Source organism: Phoenix dactylifera, chromosome 14 (genome assembly GCF_051530095.1).
Source record: "Phoenix dactylifera cultivar Ajwa chromosome 14, Ajwa_hap1_PhDact_Kaust_v1.1, whole genome shotgun sequence".
In the NCBI taxonomy this organism is placed as follows: domain Eukaryota; kingdom Viridiplantae; phylum Streptophyta; class Magnoliopsida; order Arecales; family Arecaceae; genus Phoenix; species Phoenix dactylifera.
The window spans coordinates 24,872,181-24,892,751 of NC_143203.1; the positions used below are offsets into that span (position 1 = coordinate 24,872,181).

Sequence of the window (20,571 nt, forward strand, 5' to 3'; positions counted from 1 at the left end):
TTATGATCTAAGTATTAAATACCATCCAGGAAAGGCTAACGTAGTGGCTGACGCTCTCAGTAGAAAGTCTACAGTAAGCACAATAGCCCTGCTCACCACTCAGAAGCAGATTGTAAGAGATCTCGATATGATGAATATCGAGGTGATTACTACGAGTACTGGGGGGCTAGCTTGTTTGATGGTGCAACCAACATTACTTGAAAGAATTAAGGCTGCCCAACAGACTGATGCTCACTTATGCCAGCTAAGAGAAGATGTGAAAACGGGGTTGCGACCCGAGATCAGTATTCATCAGGATGGTACTCTTCGATTTGGTAGCCGTTTATGTGTACCAGATGATCGAATTGAAGAGGAAAATTATGGAGGAAGCTCACCAATCCCGCTTCTCCATCCATCCAGGTAGCACTAAAATGTACAGAGATTTGAGGGAACATTTTTGGTGGAGTGGCATGAAAAGAGAAATAGCCGATTTTGTGGCTCGATGCTTGGTGTGTCAACAGGTGAAAGCCGAACATCAAAGGCCTGCAGGTTTGTTGGAACCGTTGGAGATACCAGAATGGAAGTAGGAACATATCACTATGGATTTTGTTATTGGACTTCCCAAGACAGTTAAGAAGAATGATGCAGTGTGGGTGATTGTTGATCGTCTCACAAAGTCAGCTCACTTCTTACCCTTTAGGGTTGGCACTCCTCTTGAAAAGCTGGCACTGAGATATATTGAGAAAGTTGTGCGCCTACATGGCATACCGGTTAGTATTGTATCTGATCAGGACCCACGATTTGTATCTAGATTCTGGAGGAGCTTTCAGAATGCTATGGGAACTGAATTGAGGCTCAGTACTGCTTATCATCCTCAGACTGATGGTCAGTCAGAGCGGACGATTCAGACTTTGGAGGATATGCTGAGGACATGTACAGTTGATCTTGGAGGCTGCTGGGATGATCATATAGCCCTGGTAGAATTTGCTTATAATAACAGCTATCATTCTAGCATCCAGATGGCACCTTACGAAGCCCTTTATGGAAGAAAGTGCAGATCTCCTGTACATTGGGATGAGGTTGGAGAGAAAAAGTTGCTGGGTCGGTCCTACACCACAAGTCCAAGCAGTGGCTAAAGTAGTAAGCTCCGGTCCACAATTTAATCGTCGCCGCAGCGATTCGAACTTGGGACCTTGTGGTTAGAATTGCTGCCTAGTACCACTAGGCTACCACCTTGGTGGCAACTCTGTTCGTTTGAAAAATGAAATATGCATTGATATGTTAAGGCTCTGCAGGGGTAACACTGCCGATGTGACATTATCTTGGTTGTAATTTTTTTTTAATAGTTCAGAAATTGTTTGCCATCATCTTTCCTCCCTTTTGCTCTATTTGGTTATATAGAATGTTGATGAAAGGACTATTAATTACAGAAGATTTTTTTCCGTCTACGAAAAAATAAAGCGGAAAGGAAGGCAAAAATAATGATTTTTTTCCCCTAAGAGGTCTCAATCTTTTTCATTATTGGCAAATTTGAGACAAATTAACAAAAAGACAAGTTACTCAAGTCTTCATGATAGTTTACTTCCACAAAGTAACCACTTTGCCTATGAACTTATCTGAACATTTTCAAGGAAAAAATTATTCTGAAATTTTCTTAGTTCATCCATACAAGAGACTCCAGATCTCACTCTGTCTTTCTTTTTTCTTTCATTTCCTTGATAGGTGGGGACTTGTCATAGAACGTAGTGGACTAAGAAAGTAGAGAGCATGCATTATTTGGTTATGCAATGTAAATTTAGAATTATCAGTAAAGTTCTAGCAACCTCATGATCTCTAAAGATTGCCTACTTGCACTTTTATTTAGTTCTAGTCTCTTTTTTTTTTTCTTTTTTTTTGCTAAAGCAGATAGCTCATATGCATCTAGTAGAGATGCACCTCAAAAAAGTTAAAAAATAGCAAATTGCAAAGTATTCTAGGCAGCTCTTTTTTTCCAGTCCATAGCCCTCTCCTCCAGAGTGGTCAGCCACGTACGAAACCACCTAATCTGTGCCCATTAGCTTTTATATAAACATACTCGGCCTGAAAGTGATTCTAGTTTTGATCAACTGTAATCAAATGGTCCCGGCCTCCCGGTCACCTAATTTAAGTCCACGTTTGTTTCAGGATGCTTGCATTCCTTACAAGTTGCATTAATTATTAGGTACTTGCTCTGCTTTGTTATGCCCATCTTCCTGCTAAAAGGCTCTCCCATATGGTAAAAAAACTGGGAGTAATTAGTATTGGGGGACGAATGAATCCTACACACCTAACTCAAACTACAGACGAAGCAAATTCTCCTCCCTATAAAACGAAAGTCAAACACAACATCAAGGCAAGCTTTCAGTCCTGAAACGTATCCTGAATATTGGAAATGACCTTATGAGGTAGACTAAAATGTCCCGATAAAATCAGTTGGAGAGCGAATAAGCAATAAGCACTTCGCACCAAGTCATCAGTCAGTTATTACTTGCAAGCTTATAAACTACTATTTACAAAGTGTACATATACTCTGCAAAATTCACGAATGAATTAAGGTTTAGTTTATTCAGTAGTTTGAGCAATTTTGTCAGTGCACAAACAATCCAGAACTTAGTGTCTCAAGTCGATAGAAAAGTTGGAAACTGAAAGAGCATTGCAATCTTGTAGTACTGAGTTTCTGATTGTGTAACCTAACCTCATCGGCAGGGTTACAACTATTTCACCAGCTACCCACGAAGCATTATCAGCAAGCAAAACAACCGAACGGGCTTTCCTTTTTGCAAGTAGTCAATTTTGACACAAAAATACAGTGCTCATATCATAGATCGACAGATTTCAGTCTTACATTGCAGAAGATCCTGCAAACAGGACTCTTATGGACTTGGCTGTGCCAAATCCCCAACCAAAAACTGATTTAGGGAATGCATATATTTTACTACTCAACAAACTCTGCCACCAAGATGTACATGCAAAATCTGACGAGTGATGCCTATTAAGAATCTGACTCGAACCATCTTCTGACTTCTTTATGGCCAGAATTTGGAGCATCTTTGGCTTTGTTTGAATTGCGCTGAGAAAATTTGGAGTGGTATTGCTCTATTAACTTATCCAATTTATCTACTACATCTCCTGATGATTCCTTTATTTTCTTCAGCTTTTTATGCACCTTCCGTTGTTCCAAACCACCAGATGTTTGTATCTTCCTTTTCTTCAAAACTGTTATTGTTTCCTTTCCAGCGGACATATCCTTCTGCAAATTTGGGGAGGGGAGGGGGAGTAATTTTAGCAAGTTGGTTCAAACTATAGAAGTGAATAATATTTGAAGTACCAAGATGAAGTACTTACCTTTTCTTCTGCATTTGATTGCTTTCCTTTAACTTCTATGCCTCCCTGAAGGGAGTTTGGCTTTACAATTGACTTCCCATTTCTTGATTCTTTAACCTTCCTTCCTCTCACAAGACCTGTCTTTTGTTTTTTATCTTCCATACTTGCACTTACATCTGCATTTCTTCCCTCGCCACTCACATCTAGCTCCACTTTGGGCCCTTCAGGAGATCCAGATACATTAGATGATCTCTCATGGTCTCTCTGGCTCTTTGCGTTTTTTAACCTCCTTTTGTCCCTTCTGTTCAAGTCAGTATCCATCAACTCAGGTGAAGAGCTTTGTTGCGGATTTGCTAGTCTATCTTCAGAGTTGCCATGATTCTGCTTTATAGTCTCTAATTTAGCTTTCTGCAGCCTTAATTTCTGGATGTTATCAAGAGCAAACTCCACGATAGGGCGATGTTCTGGACCAAAGGTTTCTAAAACAGAAAATGCGCAATTAAATCAATATTAAACAACTTTTCTGTTTCGTAGTATAGAGATTTAAAAAGAGCGTGTCAAAATGCATTCACAATTGGTTGACCAATGAACAAGTAAAAAGAACAGGAATAAGAATAAATTTAACAGAAAAAATCATGAATGGGAAATTAAAAGCAACAGGCCAACTTCAATAAAGAGCTGTAAAAAAAAATCAACATTTTTAATCATCAGTCACTGCTCAGAATCCTATTCAACACAGTTTTTCCTACTGAACAGAAAAGCCAAGTGGAATATTTGCATTGTTAATGCCTTTTGCCGGTAGGTTCCATTATCACAAAGCTGCCCCAAAAAATGGTCTGGTTCCAAGATGTAGAATCCATGTTGAATCACCACTTAGCAGGGTTACAATAACTTGGGTCTCTCGCTTAGGCGGGACACCAAATCCATGTATCTTTACCGATTAACTAATTTCTCGATGGTAGAGCTGATCCTAAAGAGACACCACTTCCTCATCAATTTATCTTAAATTGAAACCTTTTGGCACAAATTTATCCCAGTTTTACCAAGGAAGCAACCCGTTTTTCACCTTGAATTGGTCAAAATACATGGAATTTCTGAGTTTCATGGAGGATTAGATCCTATAACAAAGGGTCTATGGCTAAGCAATATTGCATACCATCATCTAGCTACTGCAATTCTTTTCCTGGCCGATGATCATATGTACAGGACCAACTGGGGCATTGGACATCATGTTAAAGACATTTTAGAGGCTCACAAAACCATGTACAGGGATAGGTTCCTCTGCATTTCTAATTTATTCTTAGAAATGTCTGATTCCTTAATTATGGACATATCCACCACTTGCATCTCAGCTAAATTTCTGCTACTGCGAAAGCTTGTTCCCAATGTTGCAAAACCATAACTCTCTTCAAATCATTTACAAGGTTCTTTGCAGTAATTTCTCAAGGCAACTCTTTGAACACTACAGTCCAAGTTGCACACTGCTCACACCAGTTCATTCTTAGTAGTTGGAATCTTCTACCTAGGATAATGCACACACTTCCAAATCTTCCTGAGATCTCGAACCTACGCCTGCTTTCTAAATGCTTCGTTACTAAAGATGTACACACTTCGAAATCTTCTTGAAATCTCGAACCTGCACCTGCTTTGTAAGCACTTCCTTACCAAAAGTATTTCTAAAATATCCACTTCCTTGCCCCTGCTTCCGCATCAGCACTCAATTCTGACAACTAAGGGTTGGCTTGAAAAAATAACATCTAAACAACTCTATTGTCTCAAGAACATGCTAATTCAGGGAAAGGAGAACACACCAGATGAATATATTGAAAATTAAAATTTTTCACCTGTGTTATATATCAGAGGACACTATCTCAGCTAGAGTCCATCTCCATTTCCTATCACAAATTTCACGAATTCTCCTTTATATGTTGTTATTTTGAGTTTAACATCCGAAATGGATGCCCTAAAAAGTGAATCAATGAGCTACATGATATAAGATGATATATTCTAAGATTCCAATTGAAGAGATTCCGAAATTTTAACTCCAGCCTAGCGCCTTTATTTTTAACTAAGACCTGTCATGCATTATCAAGCAACTTGTAGTTGATCGCCACTGTTAGATTACAGCACCAATCTGGGCACTCCATCACAGTACCAGCCCCTTCTAACACCATCCTCGGAATCAGGCTATAGGCTATGCATTGTCAGGCAACTACAGCGCCAAGTAGGATTAGAGCATAGGAATTGGTCTACTTTTAAACAAACACAAAATGGAGAAAAATCAGGGTAAAGTAAAAGGAACGAATATTATTTATGATTTTTGACACCAACCAAATAGATACGTGGCCTAAAGGCATTCCATTTCATTTTCCTCATAATTTTAAAAATGAAAAATGTGTCAATAACAAATAAAAAGGTCAGGATTAAATAAAAAGTCCAGAACCAACAGGATGCAAATGCATATTCTAAACAATAAAAGCCCTTTATGAAGAATATATACTTTCACAAATCACAGCTTTTAGTATAGAAAAACATATTACTTAGAGAAAGTGCGTGGAAGCATTCTTTCAAATTAATCTCTTTCCATTATGATCTCGATTTTCTAGATTTCTTTGCTCTTCGTATTTAGTCCTTTTTCTCATCTTTTCCTCTTTCCCTGATTATTTTACATCCTTAATCAATGTTAAAATGAATGGAATATAAGAGAAGGCACGCCCTTTTGAGAAAATAGCCTGGCTCTGATAAGTACTGTGATAGTCTATATTTCCATGTCATTTCTTCTTCCTCGGGTTTCCTTTAAAATCTCCTTTACAGGCATCTACTTGCATCTTCTTCCGATTGTTAGGAGTGCTAGAGGCATTTGCAGGACTTCAATGACAATCAGTTATGCCCGTTGGCCCTAGCAAGTTGAAACAAAGATGCTATGTGATGTATGACTACCCTTCTCATATCTGTAAAATATTAATTTCCTCAATTGAGCACAGCTATGGGAGTGAAGACTAGAGCTCTCAGAAGATTTAGGGTATGGAGATGCTCAGGAAGCAGGTGCAAAGGTCAGATTCCAAAGAAATTTCAAAGTGAAGCAATCTAGGTAGAATATTTTCAGCTTTTCATGAATCAGTTCTTAAAATAATCCTCAAAAAAATCTAAAGCGCAGAAATTATTGACATGTGAGAAACTTCTCATTTCTCCACAGTTTTGTGCTGATATATGTCAGGGACCATGTAGCTTACTCATCTTTTGCATGGGAGAAACTGTGAATGGAATGCATGATTACCTAAAGAGGTTTTAAACACATTTAATTAGTAAAAGAAATAATAGTTGAGTGAGATGTGTGGGGGTTTAAAAATTCACATGCATTGAACAGTAAGGTGAAATATTAATATAAAGTACTTTGCAATGAAGAGGTGATTTACAAAAAAGAGCAGAGAAATTCTAACTATATTTCAATAGAAACATGAAAAATAAAAGATGAAGAGAACAGTTGAAAATCTCAGAAAAAGGAGTAGCAGGGCAAAGTTCACATAGAAGGATCATGAAAAATGCACAATGAATTGAATATAAAGCAAGAGATGTAACAATAGTGGAGCAAATTTCATAATATTTTATACTTACTATGGTGCAGATTTTAACTTTTAAAAGCTTCACATGTTGATAGTGCTTAATATGCATGCAAGTAAGACCGAAAAGATAGGAACATAGAACTATATAAACAATATCAAAACACCAAAAAAAACAGCCAGCATAAATGGCATTACCAGCCAGCCAGCTAGTACTCCGTGCATGTGCACCTGGTGAAATTTTCATACCATGTATTGGTAATTCTTACAACAATAATATATACAATCAAGAAGAGAAACCAATTAAGAGCTTTTAAGCAAATGCCATTATAACACCGACCAAGCCAAATCCAGCAGATAGGACACCTCTGTAGGTAAAATAAGGTTCCCATGTTCACAACTTGTTGGTAAACATAGGAAAAGGAAGAGGTGGCATGCTCCACACCAACTATAACATAGAAACCATATAGTCAACATTCATTATTTCCTCTTTAGGACCATACCTTTCCAAGGGCCAAATGTAAATGACATCCTATCTTACCCGGATTGTTATTAAGAACCCTTAGGGCCACAAGTGCATGCTCATGTTCTTCAAAATCAACAAAAGCGACACCACGTGAATGTTTCTGGACAGAAACCTTTCCTTTCTTCACATCCTTTAAGATCTTTACCTGGATATAGGGTAACAAAGTCAGTAGACCAAAACAACATACAAATACATTGAGAATCCAAATGCGTCAAACCTGTTTAATCTTAGGTTTTTGCTTGCAAGCACGAGAAATGACAGCATCTCTACAAAGTCTCTTCACTTCTTCAGATGTCATTGTCTTTGGCACATTATACATAATAAGTCTAGTTCTCGATACATGAAATTTAGGAGATCGAAGCATTTCCAACTTTTTCTTAGATAACCTGTATCAAAAGTTTGATTTGTAAATAACCGTAAGAAAACAAGACAATCTACCGGTTGATGTAATAATTACACTTCCAAAGACAAGTTACTTTATATACTACTTCTAAACTCAACCCACTAGGTCCAGAGGGATCAACTAGGAAAGGGCAGTTGGAGAAGAGACGGTGCCCGAGAGAGCCATCATGGGGGTCGCGGTGCCCAATCCCTGCAGGATTAAAAAAAACCCTCTTGGGCATCAGGCCCCTCAATGTTTTTTTAATCCTGCTGGGGATCAAACCCTGCGATCCCTATGAAGGTTCTCTTGGAAACGGCCACTTCTTCTCCGGTTCCCCTTCCCCAGCCGATCCTGCCAGATGTTTACGGGGTTTCTCCTAGAAAGTCCTTAAGCATATCACGAAACCTAATCTTAATTGACAAAATACTACGGAAAATCGAAGCCAGCACTAAATTTAATCCAGAGACTTGAGTACAGTGACTAATTTGCACAAGCATCAACTAAAAAAGAAAAAGTCACTGAGTTTGCCAGAATCTGCCAGTAATAATTGCATAAGCATCATTGAAGAAAAAGAATTCAACCAATGAAAGAAAGTACATAAAATTCATATTGAATACAAAGGTCGTACATGAATTAAAAATTAAATATTATTAACTTACATCTCACGTTTTTGCATATCAGCCTCTGAGACCCCTTCAGCTGCTAGTGTTCCAGCAAGAATCTCACCTTCCTGTTCCAACATAGAAATTAGAAAAATTTCTTCTGCGCCGCAGAGCATGATACCAGAACATGTCATAAGGAGAAGAGAGAAAAATTACCTTTGTCAGATACAAATTGCGTCGGTCATGAACCTCATTCTTTGTTTTTTCAAGCTCTTTCCTGTGAGCTGATTCCTTGTCCAGAGCCTTTAAAACTGTCAGTGGTCTCCCCTTCATAATGATGCCCAAACCAGGTGCAGCACTTGCTGCAGTAACTGCTGCATCTGCTGCAGCTGCTGTACTGAATTTTAGAAAAGCAGTTCCCCTTGGTCGCCTGCAGAAGCAACCAAAGAGAAACTCATAATATTCTGTTACAAAATGCCAGAACTAGACTCTCACCAGTTATTTGTATACAAAAAATGGTTTCTTTGAAGCTGAAGGCTCTTATTGTTGTGAGAAAAATCAAACTAGAATGCAAAATCTGACATACTTGGTGAGTTGATGAAGGACTGGTAGAAAAGATTGAACCTCCCCAAAAACAGAGAATCTTTGCTTCACCTCCTCAATATCAATATCAAATGGAAGGTTGCTGATGAAAATTGTTCTATCCAAGTTGGTGTCTCTTTTCTTCAATGCTTGAACACTATGATCTGATCCTTTGGCAACTTTAGGTTCAGCTATGCCAGGTTCTTTTTCAGACAAAAGAGATTCCTTACTTTCAGAATTCCACATCTTTTGAAATTTATCCATACTTTCATCTGTTTTGGAATTGTCACCATGTGATGGATCAGATACATGTGCCGAGGATTTGATCAAGGTTTCAAGAACCTTTCTAGCAACTTCTGCCTCTCTCTCAAAATCTACTTCCACAGGAAGAATGTCACTCTTGAAAGGACTCGAAACTTTTTGAACTGCATCATTTTCACCATTATGGTGCTGGGGTTCTCCAACAGTCTCAAGTTCAACATCTTTTCCAACCATATTATCTTCACTGATTTCATCTTGCTCGTCACTGTCGTTGTCACTGTCGCCATCACTAAGGTTTTCTGCAAAAAGAGACTATCGATAGAAACAAAGAAACAAACATCTGTATATCATGTTGTCTCTATAAGTATGGAGTAACTATTGGAATGGGAAGAGAAAACAATGATGGACTCCCATAATCAACAAGCGTCGTTTCACCACAGAAGACAAACTACTCTACGAGTATGGAACAACGAAGCTAGCAACAAATGATCCTGCATCTAGGATATGTAGATCATGATGGCCATATTTAAGCAGAAAAAAGCCAAGAAACCAACAAACATATCTGCTCTGCCTAGAAGATAGGTCACTTCCAGATTTTTATGAAAGTAAGAGATATATCGCCAAGTCTTGGCCACGCATATCCTAAACCCTTGATGCAACTATAATATGTAGCATGTAACTTGAAGACATGATACAAAGTTTATAACAGCCTAAACCTATTTCTCTTTTGAACATCATGGCAATTCAATTTCTGTCTTTGACGTCCGATGCTATAATCAGGGACCATTGCTTTCTTACAAAGGATCTATGCCAAATACAATCCTGAAAAAGCTTTCTGGGTAGAAAATTAAATCATGGGGAAAGAGCTGGAGAAGTTAGCTTGCATCAAATAAATTTATTACTTACGATAAAAAGATTAACAAATCTATTAGGGTTGAAAGGTTGGAGACTAGGTGTGATAAGGAGGCCATTGTATTGGTACAGAGAACTTTGAAATGGGACCCCTTAATCATCTCATATGTGTCCTTGTCAATCTTTAATTATTCCTCTTCTTTTAACATCAAGAACAAATAATAGCGTATGTTGGGCTTTTGACCAAGAGTAGAACAGCCAAAGATGAGGTGGAGATAACTAAAGTCCTTGGTGTTAGTTAAGAGTGTTAGCAAGTATGACCAACTAATTATGGTGATTGGCAAGGGATCTCAAATTAATATTGCTTTCTTTCAATAGGGAAGGGCTTTTCACTGAAAAGACTGTATTCTACCACTAGTTGCATAATGAAGTTCAAGTAATGTAACAAAGTAGTATTTGAGAAGTTTAATTGGTCAAATATGCAGGATGCTTTGTCTAGAAACCTAAGCAGATTTGTAGCCTCCTTACTTTACCTTATAGTCCAACTAAATCATGACTTATTATATAAAAGTGATGATTTAAGTCAGAAGGCAGACCTTTGCAATGATTGGAGATCATATATGTGGATAAGCTTTTCATACAGAACTTCATCAGATTGATCACAAAGGAAGTGCTACTTCAACGGATCCTCAAAGATGAGTGTTTTAATGATGGAATATCAAGACCTCCTTAATGAAAAAGAAATCAAGTGGTCATGGTCAAAGGGTAAGGCAATAAAAGAAGGTATGTCAAGTACTTCGTTTCCTTATTTGTGCCAAAAGAAGAAACTGAACCTAAATAAAAGCTTTTGCTTGGCATCGAAGATATTAAAATTGAAGCTATCAATAATTTCTGCTTTCTTTCTACAACATAATTTTTAGTTTGACCAGTGCTAGGTGTTCTAGTTTACCACTACTTAGAGAAAGTCCTTACAAGCCATGGTCAAGAGCACGAAAGAAGAGGTTTCAAAGGTATCAAAAGCTATGGAGACTTTATAAACTCAAGACTTAATTTGTTGCCTTCTTTCCTATCTGTACAACTTTCGAGTCATTTCAAGGAACTAACAGTAAATATGGCCTAGGGTAATTCAGTCATTGCAAAGGACAAATCCCAAGGAACTGATAACCCTGACCTATACATGGCAGAAGGTTCACTAGTTAATGTTTATTATCAAATGTATGAGAAGTAACATACTAGGTCAGGATCATTGGTATTTTTCATCATGACTAATACAAACAGCACTAAAAAGATTATAATCCAAATAAATCATAAAATGCATAAAAAAAGGATGTTTCAGGCATATGTTCAGTCCTAAGTTGGTGTTATCGTGAGTCATGACAATGATGTACATGTCAGAATGTTAATTAATAAGCATGGAGAGGGCAATACATATACATACATACACATACATATACATGTATGTGTATAAATGCATCTGTACATGTATGTGTGTGTATCTAATAAAGCAGAAGATGTTAAAGCCTTGAGTGGATGTTCAGCAATGAAGTGCATGCGAGGAAGCCTAATATTGCAGAACAGAATGATAAATGATAATGATCTCTCAAGATGGTAACAAAGAAGGAATGGTGCACAAGTGAGAGGTTCAGATATTTAAAAGAAGACATGGCGAATAAAGTAAGAGGTTTAAATGTTTGAGACTCAGAACCAAAAGCAGATACAAGAGAACCTAGACAAAGTTGTGATCAAGATCCAGATCTAAACCTTACAGGCCCCCAAAATGGAACAAGCCAACCTGTAATTATTGTTTAATTTCTTTATTCAGCTATTACTCCACAAGTAATGTTTTCAGTTGGTAATAAAAAGCATCAAAATTAATGCACTAGCATGTTCACAAAACTAGAAAATAGCACAAAGGGTATAAAAACAAAATAAGATGAAGGGTCTAGAAGTTACCATCTTTTGAAGTAGCAGACTTTGTAGCAACCTCATATACTCTCTTTGGAACAGCCCAATCAACAGCAATAGGTCTCTTTGCAATCACACGCCCATTGACATTTTTTATGGCCTAGAAAGGAAAGCATCATTACAACTTTAATAATCACAGAATTCTTCTAGTATGACAGAATTGTAACTAACCGTACATTTTCTGCATCCTGCTTGCATGTAAATGAGACAAAAGCAAAGCCTTTTGAGATTCTGGAAAAAGTAGAAAAACCAACATGATATTTCATTGTAAATTTAATAACTGAATAAAGAAATATAACATTAAGCGGATACCCTTCTGATTTTTGTGGAATTAACACATCCCACACAAAACCTGCTGAGCTAAAGATATCTTTGATCTTGCCAATTGTAACCTGCATTCAAAATTTATATCAGCTTAACTAGTGTTCCTTAAACAACAAACCAGTATAAGTGATTTCGGTATGTTATACTACGTTAAGCACCTTGAATGGCAGATTCCTGACTATCACTCTCCACTTCCTAGTTTTTGAGCCCTGAATCAGAATGATATAAGGAAATAATATTGGAAATATTTGGACAAAGAAATGAAGAGTCTTATAACAGTTGACATTCAACTGGTGATGTTTAAAGTAAATTATCAGCAAATGATACATCGAGTTAGAGCATAGGTGCACCTTACTATTACAACTACATAGTTAACTTCTTGACTGGAACCAATTGTATCTATCATCCAAGCAATGACATTCTGTAATTCACCATGCAGTATAGTAAAATTTGCAGATTTTTTAAGTTAAGGAAAATCAAAATGCTTGTCATATACCGATTATATATGTTGATCTTACAAAAACTGTCCTTACATAATTTGATAAAAACCTAAGTGCAACTTTTATGTGACCATTCAACTGAAGCTATGTTTTTTAAGCCACTCAATAATAACTGAAAATGCATGATCCTGTCAAAATAAAATTATATATCGGATGCAATTCATAATCCAAGTTAATAAAAAAGGATAGAACATTTCAAAAATCTATTATTTTTAGATTGCAAATTGTATATGTAGCATAGGAAAAAACATACCTCCCCACCCAATTGCCGAGCCCAAACACAAGCACCCTTTATCTCTTTCTGGTGCAACTTTTTAACAGCATCACATGCAGACTTGACACTAGTATAAAGTACTGCTGAAGCTTCTAGTTTGCATCCGTCTCGAGAAAGCCCTGGAAAAGTATTACAATTTATTGTTAATGTTCACCATAAACTCCAATGGGAGGATATTTCAAATTAGAGTCTCAAACAATATTCATTATTTTGTGGGGAGGGACTGTTGTTATAACTAAGGCAGGTAATGCAAAAGAACGTTTCCATAAAATTAAGTGGACTAGCTACAAAAACAATTGCGCAGATTAGGTGGCCAAGTAGTTTAAGAAGTGGACCAAGTTGCATCTAGAAAGTAACAACAAGTTATGCATTGCTACTATAATTGTGCCCCTATTTCCATCCATATATTTCACGTCACTAAGTGATGATTTGCAAGATTCATCTAATGTTTGTTACTAGCCTCGGTTGATGTTCATTTTTTTATTTTAATCATTTAAACTTTCTTATTCTGAGCACAACATTTGTCATAGACACAATGATAATGTGTCAGCGCAGATTAGGCAACATGAGTCAATAATGTACACTAATGACAACTTGGGACACCGTGTTTCCAACTTGCCTACCACTGATCTGGTAGTATATGCTACACATTAAGGGGTTGTTTTGATGCTGGAAGATCTTATTGGTCAGATAAGATCTTCTGGCAGGGGCCATTCGTCTTTGAAAAATACATAGGTGATGCATGGCTCAAGGAAATGGCAGGCACCAGGCAGCAACTAATCCCCATTTTCTAGGAATAACCAATACCTCCTGCAAGGTGTTTTATCCTATCCCTAAAACATAAGGATTAGCTGTCACTTAGCTTCCCCAATCTCTTCAAACTACCTAACCTCCGCTGTATTTTTAAAACTGAAACTACAGAACTGGAAATATGTCATCCAATAAAATACTATGCGCCTCCGTTCTCTGACACACATACATACGCACACGCATGTGCATGCGCACAAAAAAAAAGAAATCAAGAAAAAGGAGAGAGAAGCTGGACAAGGTTTTCTCCTAAATCCAAGAAGATGGGCAATGCCTGTCTCATAAAACTCCATACTAAGTCTATTTTGAAAAAAAAAGTGGTTGATTGACTTCTAATATCTAAGAGAGAATCTTTCACCACTTGCATTAATTAGATTATGGGAGAAAATTTATCCAATTCTAAAAAATAAGCAAAAAGAATTGAATAGAATTAAATAAAGGAGTTCCATTAGCTCCAAAATGAAATAAGTGATGGAAAACCAAAGTAACTCAACAAAGTAAACTGAAAGAAAGTTCCAACCACATGCATTGTTTACCTCATGTATAATATAGAGAGGCCTTTTCATGTCTCTTCTAATAAATACTTAGACAATGTACTAATAATTGGTGACAGCAGATCATGCATGATATAGTCAATACTCAATACTTAGCAATGAACCTGACTTGTCATAAACTCCAACTGCACCAACTCTAATCATGCCGTAAAAGGGCCACAATCAAATCTAATTAGATCCCTCTATAAAGACCCAAATAAAAGCTCTCACCGTAGGTCCTTCATATTGACCAAATGATTGTTTCCCTCATCTCTTTTAAGACGGTTTCCTTAAAATACACCCACAAAATTTCTGGAAAGACAATACCATAAAAAAAATAATCAAACACAATTGAGCTATGAATGTTAAATTGAATAGATACAAACCATGGAGCTCTAGCTCTTCCTTTGGTAGAGGATAATTTATAGAACATATGGTGCCAATATCTCCAGCCAGATGGAACACTTCATCTGCCATCTCATTGTTAATAAGACCACCGAATATAACAGTTCTTGCAACCCTACACAAGACAAAAGAGAAGATGATTAATTCAAGGACATTCTGCAAAATATTTGGAAGAAGAAAGGCATTACACGGTCAGGAAAGTCAAAAAGAGCTAATAATTTTTGGCGTAATAGACGATACAATATATTACATTCTCCCTCGAAAGTTTGCTGACAGCAATTTATATTTGCATTTCACCGTATTTATCTCATTTCCTTCATGAAAACACTACACTACCAAATAAAAGTATAACAATGTCATAAAATAGGAAACTAATGCAACCTTCTGCTTAAACACGCCTTATACATAAGCACTAGTCAACATCTAACCATGTAATCAAATGATTTAGCCCATCCCAAAATCAGGTGCTTAGGGCCCACCCCACCTAAAGCAGCCACTTAGGAGGAGACCCAACATTCAAGTCAAGGAAATAAGAAAACCAGACACCAGTAGCCAAAAGAAAATAAACATGTAACAGATTTAGATAGATGAAGAGGGACTAACTGTATTTATATTGCCAAAAGAATATATTATCATGTTGTGAACTTCTAGCATACCTCATTCTTGCTAGACATTTACAGCGGCAAACATGTTTTGATCTAAAGGGTCCAAAACAAGGTAGAAACAATTATTTTCTTTTTTCTTTCTTAGCTTTTTATGATATCTCATCATGAATAACACCATGAGTCATAAGGAAAGTTAACAAGGAGCTGAAACTACAAAAATGTTAGCTGCTTTGGACAAGAAATTTAACAAGCAGAAAGAAAAAGGATAACAAAGGGATTTTCCTAATAATATATTCTCCTCAAAAAGAAAGGAAAAACAAAATTTTGTAACTCCATGTCAATTATTATTAATATAACTGCTTCCAGAGTTTGTTTAGATAGTAATTTTTGGAAGGCATATATGATGATATAATCAAGATTGATATACCCAGTCATACCTCTGCTTTTCTGAGCCATCTGCCTTATCCGGAGGGTGACTGCCTGGTACCACTACATTCCTCGCATCCTTGGTAACTCCTGCAGTTTCTGAATTGTCAACATAATCAATTTTTACAGTCAATGCAACGGGAACATAGTGGAAAGATATATAAGAGAAAAGATCAAAATTAGTTAAAAACCTAAGCCTTGTGCTTGTGAAGCTTCTTTATGTTTATTGACACTGCAAGAATCAATTGTCTCATTTATTGCACCGGTGTCGCTTGACTGGACTTCTGCAGAATATGAAGACTCATAAAGATGTATTGGTGGTCATTACCACAAAAAACTGTTGTAAACTGTTATACTAAAACAACTTGGGCATAATAAACAACAAGCTTGGATGAGGGGTATAACCATTCTTTGCCTTTTTCTTGCGTTGCTCGAGAGGAAGACGATGCATTGCAAGTTTGACTTTGATTTTTCTACCACCAATAGCTGAACCATTTTTAAGTTGAATGGCACGCTCAGCATCTTCAACAGAGGCACTGAAAAATTGGGAACCCACTTTAATCATGCAAGTGGCAGTAAAAGACTCCTTGGTGTGCAATAGCATCAGTACATACCAAGATTTTAAATACCGGTATCGAATCCTATACTATTATTCTAACAAAGCGGCATGATATTGGTACAGTACCGAACACTAATGGTACATACTGAAACTAATAACATCAAAATAATCAAAAACCATCAATACCAACTGGTACCTGCGCATCAGCATGGACCAGTATAGACCGGTATGCTTGTATGTAATGGATTTCACCGTCTTGGCACCTGCAATAGTGCCAGATTCACGACAGAATGGTACAATACCAATGGTACCATCCTTTTTCGGCTTTTTTTGAATCCGAACATGATGATTTCTCCTTTTTACTATTTTAGCAAAAAAATATTGAACAAAAAAGTAGTTGCATTTCAATAGAGATCCTGAATAAATAGAAACTCATTGGATAATTGAAGAACCATTTGCTAACTTAAAAGTGTAGTGCATAAAAGGTAATCCAGTAAGATTGTCATTCAAAAAAAGTTTAAGTCAATATGTCATTTTATTTGAATGGCAAAGTCCATAGTACATTACCACTAAAAGACATTACCTTGTGTCACAAAGGTATTATGCACAAAGAAGGCCTAAAGAAACACAAGAAACTAATTGAGAGGATGATTTGTTAGAAGACAAATTTTTCATGCTCTTCCCTTGCAAAAAAGTCCATAATATTCTAGAAGTTAATGTTCTGGAAGTTAATATTCTGATTATAGTTGAAAAGAGAGCTGCCAGTATTTTTCACGGTGCACAAAGATGCACGAAAGTATGAGACTCCAAAGGTCATCCTACATGTTATCAAAAAAAAAGGAAAGTTAAAGCATTTAAAATCAAGGAATACATAGAAATTTTACTACATAATAAAAATAATATATATATATATATTATTAAAATCCGGACATCCAAGGGCAGTTTATCAAACCTGAGATCAGACTGAAATTTGATGGATCTAAAAAAAGCGGACTTGATCAAACGTGCTGTGCCTGAAATATCTACCTAGACCTGCCCAATTATTGAGCCTGCGAGCCAGAGCCTTAAGGCTAGGCGGACTTTGTGGCCAATGCCTAAATCAGATGAGTAGAAACATTTGTGATCAATAAAGAACAAGGCAAAGAGAAAGCTTGGCACTTGTAATGACAACAAAGATTGGCATAATGCCCTAACAAACATCATAATTCATTGAATTATATTTCATTAGTATCATTTTACTTATTTCAATAGAAGATTCTCAACAATCTAGGAAATTTCGGAGTGCAAGAAGCACGTCAAGGAATTTTTGGGATAAGTCTTGTCACGTGGCAGGCATTAAACAATAAAGTAATGAACCACCACATGGACTTCAAAATGATTTAATTCCATCAGCTCTAAATGTTTTTAGCCTTCCTATTACAAAGTATTATAGCAGATAGCATTAGAAGATACCAACAAAATTCAGGCCATAGAATAATCATACTTACAATTGGACAAAACCAAAGCCGCGGGTTACTTCAGAACCTGGTAAAAAGAAAGAGGTTAGAATAACTGTTCTATTATTATGAAATATATAAAAAGTTTGTAGCATGAGAAGCTAAATAAAAAATAATTAGACAAGGGAGAATTAGAAAAAATTCTCTCAAGCTAATGAAGTGCAATAAAACAAAACTATTACCACAAAACAGAAATTCAATGATTGTTCCATTCATCCAGCACACACTAGAAACCAAGGTTTCAAACATAACAGAAGTTATTAGCAAAAAAATTTCGACCACCATATACTAAAACAGTTTTTGTAGTATGCTTTGAAACTGAGATAATGAAACTTGGTAAACTTCATTATTTGCCTCTTTCAAGCTCTTCTTTTTTCTAAACCTAATCAGTGAACCAGCATAGCAGCAACATGTTCACTAGAATTACTCATCCAAGTAGTTTACAAGTTTTTCCTAAGTCTGGTAAACTATTCATCACATATTATAAAGCACATTTATGCAAATAAATAGACATTCAATGTCCTTAATCTTAAAATCTCTCCTTCCATGATATTGGAAAAAATAAATAGATGCACATAAAATGTTCTTGATCAGAGTTTCAATCATCAATTTATTGAAGAAGTGGACAACGAGACTGAAAAGAAAAGAATATCATGATTTCTTGCAATAATTGGTTTTTGATGCAATTCTTTACTATTGTATATATAATTGGTTTATTTTTTTATTTAAAACTCATGTAATTAATTTCCAATGGGTATAGAAATCGGGTCACGCATAGACAGCAACCGACACAGATGTATCAAAAAACAGTTTGAATCAAAAAGATACTCAAAAAAACACGATTTCTTGAGTAATTGGTTTCAGAAAAAACATGGTTTCTTATATCATTTGTTTCAGATGTGACTTTTACTATTATATAGAATTAAATTACTTTTTCTTCAGAGTTCGAACTCGTAATCGCCTATCAGTACGAAAATGATGTCCATACACATAAACAACAATTGCTACAGATGTATCGAGTTCCCAAGCAAAAAGATTGTCAAGAGCCAGATTGTCCAAGAACTCGAGCTACACTAAGTTTCTTTAGCCTCTTACCCTTTTCGGTGACCATAAAGCAACGCCTCACCGGACCGACATCGCTGAACACTTCTTCCAGCTATAAGCAAGAAACGAAAATACAAACGGAGGAGAGTCAAGCAGTGCTCCAAAACCACTCAAGAAGAACCAGCCAACAAGTAGTGATGATGAATACCTCGGAGGATTTGAACGAATAGGGGAGATTGGAAACGAAGATAGTAGCAGGGCAGCGCTCCCTCGCGCCCCCCTTCTCAGGCTCGCCGTTATCGCTCCTCTTCCTCCTCCCCATGGCCGTCCTACGCGAGACGGGGAAATGTTAGAAGAGAAGTGTTTTTAGGGTTTTAGCGGGGTCGTGAAGAACTGAAGATTCCGGCGTCCTTGATGCCCACGACCCATGGGCATCAAGGCATCAAGCCAACCAAATCCCTCCTCCCTCTTTCTCTCCAGTCTCCACCGGTCCACCCACGGGAAGACTCGTAGCCACCTCCCTCTCCCCCCCCCCCCCCACCTAAAAAACCGGCCCGATGGGGAAGCTCCAGAGTCCCACCTCCGAGTTCTGAGCTCTCTCGCTCCCCCCACCTCTCTCTCTCTCTTTCTCTCTCTCTCTTCCATCCGGGCTTGAAGCTATATGGGGCTTTACTTCCGAGCTTGGGCAAAATTCATCCGGAATCGAGCTCGAAGAGGAGGAGGAGGAGGAGAAAAATCTTACCGGCGACTGTGAGTCGGTGACCGGAGCCGCGGAGGTTGCCGTCCGGGGGAGAAGGACACCGAAAGGAGGCGGCGGCTACAGGGAAACCGGCGGAAACCGGCTACAGGGGGCGGTGGTTCTCCGCGAGGGAAGGGGGGGCTCTCAGGCGAGGGAAGGGGGGCGGCGGCACTCAGTGAGGGAGGGGGGGGGGGGGGGGGGGGGGGGGGGGGGGGGTTGGGTCTCAACGAGGGAAGGGGGAAGGGGGTTTAGGAATTAGGGCTTTAGTTTTGTTTCTTAATTTTTTTTAATATATTATATTTTACTGTTTTATAGTCGGGCCGGGCTGAACCGGGCCATTTTTAAAAGTTTTCAGGCCCGGCCCGATTTTTTTGATCGGGCCGTTTTTCCTGCCCAGGCCAGACCAATAGACTCTTTTTCAATGCCCAAGCCCGAAAAATTTCGGGCCGGGCCAGAAGGCCCGTGATCACCTCTACCTTGGCCCTTAAAACTTAAAAGATCTCCTTCTCCTCCTCCAACAACTCTCTCTTCTCTGCATCTCTCTCTTCACTATAGCTGCTAGATATGCAATCACCAACTATGGAATAAGATTCCACCATCGTAATAGCTGCTATAGTTGCCATCCTGATCTTACTGTTATTCGTATTCGCCATCATCGTTTGCATCTCCTGCATCAAGAAGCTGAGGTGTCGATACCACATTAACCCTGCTCTCGAAATCGAACAGAATTCTCCAAGCATCCTCGTGCAAATGGCAGTCCTATCGAGCAACTAACCTCGACATAAGGAACTCTCCTTGGTTCGTTATT

At 37.7% G+C, this 20,571-nt stretch overlaps 1 protein-coding gene across 2 annotated transcripts; it reads right to left on the minus strand.

Moving 5' to 3' along the window:
- Positions 1 to 2,788: 2,788 nt before the first annotated feature.
- On the minus strand, positions 2,789 to 19,946 carry LOC103708911 (RNA-binding (RRM/RBD/RNP motifs) family protein). Of its 2 annotated transcripts, none has more exons than XM_039132385.3 (20): positions 19,767 to 19,946; positions 19,233 to 19,353; positions 19,076 to 19,136; positions 17,972 to 18,008; positions 16,331 to 16,461; positions 16,117 to 16,209; positions 15,937 to 16,015; positions 14,876 to 15,009; positions 13,129 to 13,268; positions 12,534 to 12,584; positions 12,364 to 12,443; positions 12,228 to 12,282; positions 12,040 to 12,151; positions 8,978 to 9,533; positions 8,608 to 8,821; positions 8,449 to 8,519; positions 7,625 to 7,793; positions 7,423 to 7,552; positions 3,343 to 3,800; positions 2,789 to 3,247 (listed from the first exon to the last, which is right to left on the minus strand). In XM_039132385.3, the coding sequence occupies exons 2-20, from the start codon at positions 19,344 to 19,346 to the stop codon at positions 2,990 to 2,992; spliced, it is 2,943 nt and encodes a 980-aa protein (XP_038988313.1). In that variant the 5' UTR covers positions 19,347 to 19,353; positions 19,767 to 19,946; the 3' UTR covers positions 2,789 to 2,989. The 2 variants fall into 2 exon arrangements, with proteins under 2 accessions (XP_038988313.1, XP_038988312.1); XM_039132384.3 differs by having other exon boundaries at positions 15,937 to 16,024; positions 19,767 to 19,945.
- Between the last annotated feature and the right edge of the window lie 625 nt (positions 19,947 to 20,571).

Excerpts from the sequence above, each read along its gene's own strand:
- LOC103708911 (XM_039132384.3), bottom strand. The coding sequence starts at position 19,346 with ATGGGGAGGAGGAAGAGGAGCGATAACGGCGAGCCTGAGAAGGGGGGC. Across the intron at positions 8,520-8,607 it reads GCAATTTGTATCTGACAAAG|GAAGGTGAGATTCTTGCTGG; the intron begins GTAATTTTTCTC and ends ATGTTGGAACAG. Across the intron at positions 3,248-3,342 it reads AATCAAATGCAGAAGAAAAG|AAGGATATGTCCGCTGGAAA; the intron begins GTAAGTACTTCA and ends CCAAATTTGCAG.